At 37.3% G+C, this 7759-nt stretch overlaps 1 protein-coding gene across 7 annotated transcripts in view; it reads right to left on the bottom strand.

Annotated features, from left to right (window-relative positions):
• Window positions 1-3965: 3965 nt before the first annotated feature.
• Window positions 3966-7759, bottom strand: part of LOC139738170 (rho GTPase-activating protein 26-like) — a 145313-nt gene continuing 141519 nt past the window's right edge. For 5 of the 7 annotated variants that reach the window (XM_071648824.1, XM_071648827.1, XM_071648826.1 and 2 more), the window contains 3 exons: window positions 7645-7719; window positions 5467-5552; window positions 3966-4627 (listed from right to left, as the gene is read on the bottom strand). In XM_071648824.1, coding sequence (XP_071504925.1) covers window positions 4536-4627; window positions 5467-5552; window positions 7645-7719 — 253 coding nt within the window. In that variant the 3' untranslated portion in view covers window positions 3966-4535. The remainder of the gene's footprint in view (window positions 4628-5466; window positions 5553-7644; window positions 7720-7759) is intronic. The other 2 variants (XM_071648825.1, XM_071648830.1) reach the window with 1 other exon arrangement.

Here is a 7759-nt window from a genome sequence, read left to right as displayed (position 1 = left end):
CCATCTTTGCATCATACAAGAGAGTGAACAGTGTCATCAATTTGTGAATTTGTAGCAAAAGATACAGCCTATAGTGGTCAAGGGGAGAAGTGATGGTCAAACTAATCATCAGTTAGTATACATTACAGTTTATATCATCATTTCAGTGTAATAAAGTGAGATTATAAATCTAGTTAAATTAAATGTATATTCTTGTTCATCAAATCTAAAAAGATTTCATAAAGAGAAAATACGAAAAGATATAAAGAGGACCTCCATTTCCCCCCTTGCCTTCTATATTTATTTCTAGTGTTTCATTACTTATATTCTTGTAAGAAAAAAACAATGATTTTGACGTCCATAAAACTCTTCTCCATCTTTAACATGTACCAATCATCAAACAATATCACAAGGCCATTCTCAAAATTGAACTAGCAGAGCCCCCTCTCTCCCTTTACATTCCTTACAACATCAACAACAAAAGCACCAACAGCTTCTCTTTGCTATTGCTAACATAATACATGGTCAAACCAACAACCTACAGAACCAACCAACCAAAAAAAAAAAGTTAAAGCATACACAAGACACTGTGTTCCTAGTTACACACTGGCATTTTGTGTAGGAAACGAGTTCTTGAACTTGAAAAACTGAACTTAAACTGAACTTCAAACAGTTTCATTACACTCTTTACAAGAAAACAAAAAGAAAATTAAATTAAAAGTTCATTTCTCTTGTATCAAAAGTCTTGAGGCATGAGTCTGAACACTTTGGTGTGAATGGGGCCAGTGGTGTAGCTCAGGAAATACGATGCTTAAACTTCTCACTTCACATGAGAAAAAGACAACTATCCCAACTTAACTGATAATCACAAAAACTCTACTCATGTGCAGTCGATTGCGACTGGAATGTCAGGTTTCCAGAATGCAGACCCTCTACTCTCCTCCGGTACAGTAAATCGTAAAGAATTTAATCAAAGCAGTGGAGGAAAATGCAGGGAAGCTTTAATGTACAAGACTGAAAACGCACTACAACTCTTGGTCTATTTACATTGATAGTAGCCTCCATAGAGATACGCTGAAGAGCTTAAAAAGAAAAAAAAAATAAGAGGAGGAAAGAAACCCACTTCATCAAAAAATTTATGCCTATGATGATAGAAACATCACATTGTTATCAGCACAACATATCTCAACATCATAGAATATCATCAGGGATCACAAGCACAATACAGCGTAGAATAATGTTAAGACAAATCGCAAGACCACTCAACCAAGCTCTGACTTTTTCAATTCGCATCAAATTTTGCGATTCACACTACTTCTATTCAAGTGTAGAATTTCAAAACTTCAGTGATTTACATGCAGTCTGTTGAAAAATTTTCAAATCCTTTTCTCTTTTTTTTTTTTTTGTGTCTTAAAGTAAAGGTGTTCCTTTACAGAATCTACAGCAATAATCTTGAGACTTTCCCCTGCCTTTCCCACGCACACAAATTTCACTCATAAAAAAGAAAAGAAAACTATGTACAGGTATGACGTTGGTTACTTTCAAATTTGCAATCATCTATATACACACTTTGTTTCCATTTCAATATCTTAACTGGTTCTGCAGTCTCACATACAATGCTGTAATATAGCAGCTTACATAGTATATACAGAATAATACATTTTATATACGATATATAATCACTTTTCTAACTTTCTTTTTCCTAACTCTGAAGGAATAAATCATTTGTTCCAATATGCAAACACAAGTAATATTAATATATCAAGCTGAATCTTAAATAGTCACAACTGCAGTGAGAATTGATAGTAATCTCATAGAAAAGCAGTAAAACCAGAGAATCAATGATGCGTTAAAATAAAAAGAATCACGTGGTATTTCTGACAAGAAATACTTTCAAAGATAAATCACAATACTTCTAAAAAGTCATGGATTCTTTGTGCCATTCTCACAAGTCTTAAAGCAAAAGCCTGTCTCGACTAAAAAATCATGTATACAGCAAATCATCAGTGGTTGTACATACAACACAAACTTCTTTGGAAATCAGGAAAAGTGGATAAAACCAGCCTTCAGTTAAAACAGCATAAATGCACAACTGCTACTTGACCACCAAAGTGCTCCACCCAAGTCATGTCTAGATCATTTCAGTAAATCATCATTTCATAATTGCAATGCCATTCATGTAGGTGTTAATCATTTAGAGAGAAGGAACTCAGTTGTACAGTTTACATGAAGGCTAATGAATGCAATGGCTGACTCCACGCAGAACAGAAAAACAAGAAAAAAGTTGATTTCACTCTCTCATTCTTGTCTATGCCAAATTATCAGAGCTTTGGGGCTTCAAGGAATGACTTGCGTCTGGATAGGGAAACACCAGGCTCTACAAAAACCTCAATCAGCATCATCTCTCTTCCTTACTGGGTACGTCTGAAGCATGACCTACATAGCAGACCACAGTGTGTAGGAATATTCAGGGGGTGTGGTCTCATATTAGTGGCATGGCAACAAGGCATCACAATCTTCAATTAGTTCACTCCTTTCATATAGAATTGCATATTTTAAGAAAATGATTAGTGATTGGTTGCATGAACACCACATGACACAATCTGTGTTTGTTACAATGCACAGTCATGAACCATGACCAAAACCTTTTGAATGGGGAACACTCTGCTAATGAGAGATAATTATTGTTATAAACAGAAGTGCTTCACTATAACAGAAAAGTGTATGCCCTGTCCCCAGAACTATCCTGAAAATAGGGGCCCCTTTCCCCTTTTGCTGATGTGCATTCCATTGTGCATGGATATGTCTCTACAATAGCCCATTTTATCTGCTACATGCAAAGTACACTGTGAGATACTGCCATACTTCACTCATCATCAAATTCATGCTTTCCTATCCGCTGCTAGAGAGGTAAAGATCTGATAATGTAAGAACAGGGCCTCTCTTCAAAAAGAACTCACCAACAATGACAATTCACAATAGATTGCAATCACCAGGGTGACAGCTAGGTGCTGACCAATAGCTGTGGGTATAACAGTTGCCATGGTAACTGCATATTTATTATCTACTCATAATAATTGCATTGATCTGCATGAAAATGGACCCTGGCAGGAGTGAAGATGTCTTTGTAAAGCCCGATCAACAGGAACCCACATCCATCCAAGCTGGTGTTTCTCCCAACTTGGGCAGATGCAGATGTTTAGTTTTTCGATGGGAGTGAATACAAGAATGTAGCACTCTTTAAGGCAGTGTGGACAGCTATTGCCCCTAAAATGAAAAAGTCTTCCAAAGTACCACAAGTCTTCAGAATGGGGTGAAGAAAATAAAAACAGCTGACAAACACAAAAGAAAAATGATATGTAAGAATAAATGTGGATATCAATCAAACTTATCATTATAGCACTGCATAATTTGCCAAGAAAACTTCTGGTTTTTGTTTTGTTTTGTTGTTTGTTTGTTTGTTTGTTTGTTTTTTGGGGGGGTGATGTAGGGTAGAATGTAAGTGCATAACAGGAACAACACCTACACTTCTTGCCATTTTGTTTTAGAGGTTGTGAAATAGAAATTACAGACACAAATATGTGTGAAAGCATAGACTGCAATTAAGAATCTCGTAATTCATCCCATTTTATGATATTACACAACTTGAATAACAAACTATTACCCCTAACATAAGAACTTTGTTCCATATACCAAATATTCAGGTATAACAGGTCTCAACATTAGGAATGCCATGACGCAATGAACAGTACCCCAGTGCCAACATCTAATCAGCAAAACAACTACAGATGAAAACCTTTTTTAATGCCATGATAAACACAAAGGGAAGAAGCTCTTCTCCTATATCAACAATAATCAGAGCTGAAGTGGAACTTATAAAGGCAAAATAGCATATCTCCCATTCTAAAGCCAAGTGGTACTTCAATTAACATACATATGTGTTATACATTATTTTTACTGTAGGCCAGCTACTCTTTTTCTCCATATTGTTCTGTTTGTCACAAGTAGACTTTCATCTCCTGTAGTTGCCATAGTGACGTATGGCAGACACGTATCCTACTGCTTTCTCCATGCTATTACCAAAAGTAGAGGGGCATAGAAAGTCTGAACTCAAGAGTAATACACTGTACATAATGCACCAGCCAAGCAGCCATTTTGTAAAGAATTCTTACTACGGCAACTCAGGCAGTGTTTTCTGGTGTGTGTGTTTTTTGTTTTGTTATGTTTTTTCAAAAAATAGATGTGGCGATGTGAAACTGCATTAGGTATGCTGAAGAAAATGGCCTTAAATCAAATATCATGTAAAGCTTCAATGTCATGTGCTACAACAAGACAGAAAAAAAGGAGAAATTAATGATAATAAAGATGATGATATAAAACCAGAATGACTGACGTTGCAGTCACTGTACAAAGATGTTGTGAAATCCTAGTGATTGTAGCACACCCCCTTGGGCATCACCACAGAGATGCTACTAAAATAAGTCCCAGGGCCCTCGCCTCATGCCTAAACAATAATTGCCTGCTGTACGTCAGAAGGGCGAGGGCGTGGTCTATTGTCACTGGAGTGACTGGACGTAGTTTTCCGGTATTAATCCTGTCTTGCCGTTGAGTGTGCCGAGCAGCCAACCTCTCTCCTTCGAGGACCGAACTGGTTGTGAAAAAAAAAATGCAAATATCATAAGTGAAGTGAGAAAAATCAGTTATTTGTTTATAATATCAGACTCAAAACACACAAAATATATGTATGATTATCTGATAGTCTGATAGTGGCAGCAATCGAGCTAAATATTACCACTGCTACTACTACTACTACTAACACTACTACTGCAACTACTACAACTACTGCTACTACTGCTACTACCACTACTACTACAACTGCTGGTTCTATTGCAATATTGGTGATTTTCTTTTTATTTTTTATAGCCTAATATTTTCAAAATATTAGGAATTCTGGTAGTAGGTAGGATCATGCAGCTAAGGATTTTCAAACTGAACAAAATGGTTAGGTAAACAGTACTTTTGATTAAAACAACAACAACAAAATCCTCCCTGGTGATGTGTTACTGGTTTAGTAATGCAATATCAAATACTGAAATCATACTAATGACATACAAAATATAATGACATACTCTATAGTACACAAATGTATTTTGTAACTTAAATTATTACCTTCATTTTGTATACATTGGATTTTCGTTACTGTCACAACTATTGTTTGATATGTAGATGTATATCATGGCTGTTATTTGTGGAAAAACTTAGTAAAAGAAATGAAATGAAAATACCACCCTTTCACACCCCGACATCAACTGTCTATATTCTGAAATTTTCTGTCATGTTCAAGTCTTCATCAAAAACAAATATCTAGGAAATATCACATATGTATACCTGTTGAGACTGATAAAAAATTCTGCCTTGTGCTGTGACATACACTGTTTGAAGGATTTCTCTGGCATAAATTATCAAGCGATCTCAAGCCATACTCACCGTTGACAATGATCTGATTGGGTTGGAAAGACAGTTCCGACTCATTGTCCGCGTCACATGCATAAAGCGTTCTCACACATATGCCCCTGGGAAGAGATATCAGAGTTTTCAAATTTATTCCCTCAAAAGCAAGAATCAATCAATCAATCATCACTCGGATCAACACCAGATAAACTCCTACTATTCGTAACAGATTCAATGCCACCTCTGTATATCTATACAGATGGACACCAATGAACCATATCAAACCACTTTTTCTTCTTCAACCATGTCAAATTTAGTTGACAATTTAACATTCCATGGCTCATGATATGGTGATGTCATATGCTACAACTCACATAACAGTATTTTGCATTATATCAAGTTCACCCATTTTTATTGAAACAGTTTGGTACCACTCTCTGCAGCTTGCCACTACATAATATGCTCTCCTATGTAAATTTGCCATCATGAAAGCCTGTTTCTAGATGAGAGAAGTTTGTCTGGCATTGTACAAGTAGTGTCTGGGGGTAAGAACCCTCACCTCCCTGTCCTTTTTATCATTGTTAACTACACCTAATACAAAAGTATCAATGTTGAGACTTCTGTTAGTACTATTGCTGCCATGTGTGCAGATATGGCAGAAGCAAGACAAAGGGTCTAGGATGTGAGACTACACCAATCAGGTGACACTGTGTGGTTTGGGACACATTCTTGTGTTTTGAAGTCAGCTCACATATATGAACAATCCATTAGTGTACAATTGGACTCTCACTGGGCTAAACATCATAATACAGGACAATATTATCATTGACTGGGTAGCAGAAGGCAGTAACTCCAGAGTTTTTGCATGGTGCTAACATTCTCTTGCCTCTCAAGCCAACAATATGCCTTCAACACCAACTGTGAGCATCTGATGGTTTAATCACTTTAGAGGAGCTCTTCTGCGAGCTTAATGTTGCCTTATATGAAACAATTTTCTCTCAAAATACTATTATTACATGGTTTGCAATGTCACCTTTTGTTTTACCTGCCAATATCCCCTGGTACAATTTGTGTCAATACTCTGAATTACATTCCAAAGGAAAATGTCACCACCAGCTCACCACAAGACTTGCACAAGACACTGACGACCTGACACAATTTTTGACACTGCCTCAATACTTCCTCACACAGCAAACCAACAAGAATGATACCATAATACAATGATAAAGACAACGAATATTCAAATAGAGAAAAATCATGCCAATGAACAGATGGGCTGTGCATTATTGTTTGGGCTGAATTCAATAACCCTTCCCCCCAGAAAAAAAAAACACACACACACAAAAAACACCACACATTTTGAAAATGGAACTTTGACTAGAAGTAAGTGAAAGAAAAAATTTCAGGATAACCTTGAGAGTGAGAGTTTGAATATTAAGATCAAATCATGACAACTATTAGTCCATTAGTGAAAGTGACTTTAACGTAAAGTTCATGTTTGGTGTGATGAGAGGTGCTTGGGTGGTAAGCAGCCATTCCGGTGAAAGGGTGCCAGTGCAGGATAAAGGAGGCAGGGTTGACATAAGGCTGAATTCAAATTATATTGACCATTACCTGGAACATTGGACAAAGTCTCAACAACAACCAAATGAGAAGTTCAAAGAGGTAGAAGTAGAACTGTAAGATTTTTTTTTTGTTGTTGAATACTTTTAGTATTTTCAGTCAGGAAAGTCAGGCAAAAAATTTGACTTTTGGAATATAATCTGACTGTTCCATAGGGGGAAAAAAAAGGCTATTTATCACATTGTTTGGTTTTTGGTTGTTGTTGTTTTGGGGGTTGGGATGGGTGTGAGCAGGCTCTTTGATAGGAGCAAGGATAATAAACGTCCTTTAAACCCCAAAAAGGAAGGGTCTACTTGGCAAAGAGAGTCAAATTGTTTTGTGATTGGTCTTTTCTTGGTTTGTCTGTTCCTGACCACATTACCAGGTCCACATGCTATGGCCATTTGTATTCCCATTGAGAGAGAGAGAAAAAAAAAGGAAAAAATTGTGGGGGAAAAAATGGTGGGGGGGGGGGGGGGATTCATGGGGGAGATTCATGGGACCATGGCAAGCCTTGTCAGTGAGTGTACATTTGCTGTGGCTGAGTCACTCCTGTATGGATGCTGTCAGGGGACAGGGAAGAAGACTGATGCCAGGGAATGGGATACTAACTTCTTCCCGGGTGTATCGTATATACTGGTTGCCTCTGCACCGGGAACATTGGAAGCTGAGGGATCCGTACTCCGCCTGTTGTTAGAACACACCCAGCAGAGGGAGGGAGAGGATG

This window comes from Diadema antillarum, unplaced genomic scaffold, assembly GCF_040938485.1.
Source record: "Diadema antillarum isolate AM-2024a unplaced genomic scaffold, OU_Dant_1.0 seq00000727_RagTag, whole genome shotgun sequence".
NCBI classification, from domain to species: domain Eukaryota; kingdom Metazoa; phylum Echinodermata; class Echinoidea; order Diadematoida; family Diadematidae; genus Diadema; species Diadema antillarum.
The sequence above is the reverse complement of the archived record's forward strand: the minus strand, read 5'-3'. Positions and strand labels throughout refer to the sequence as shown.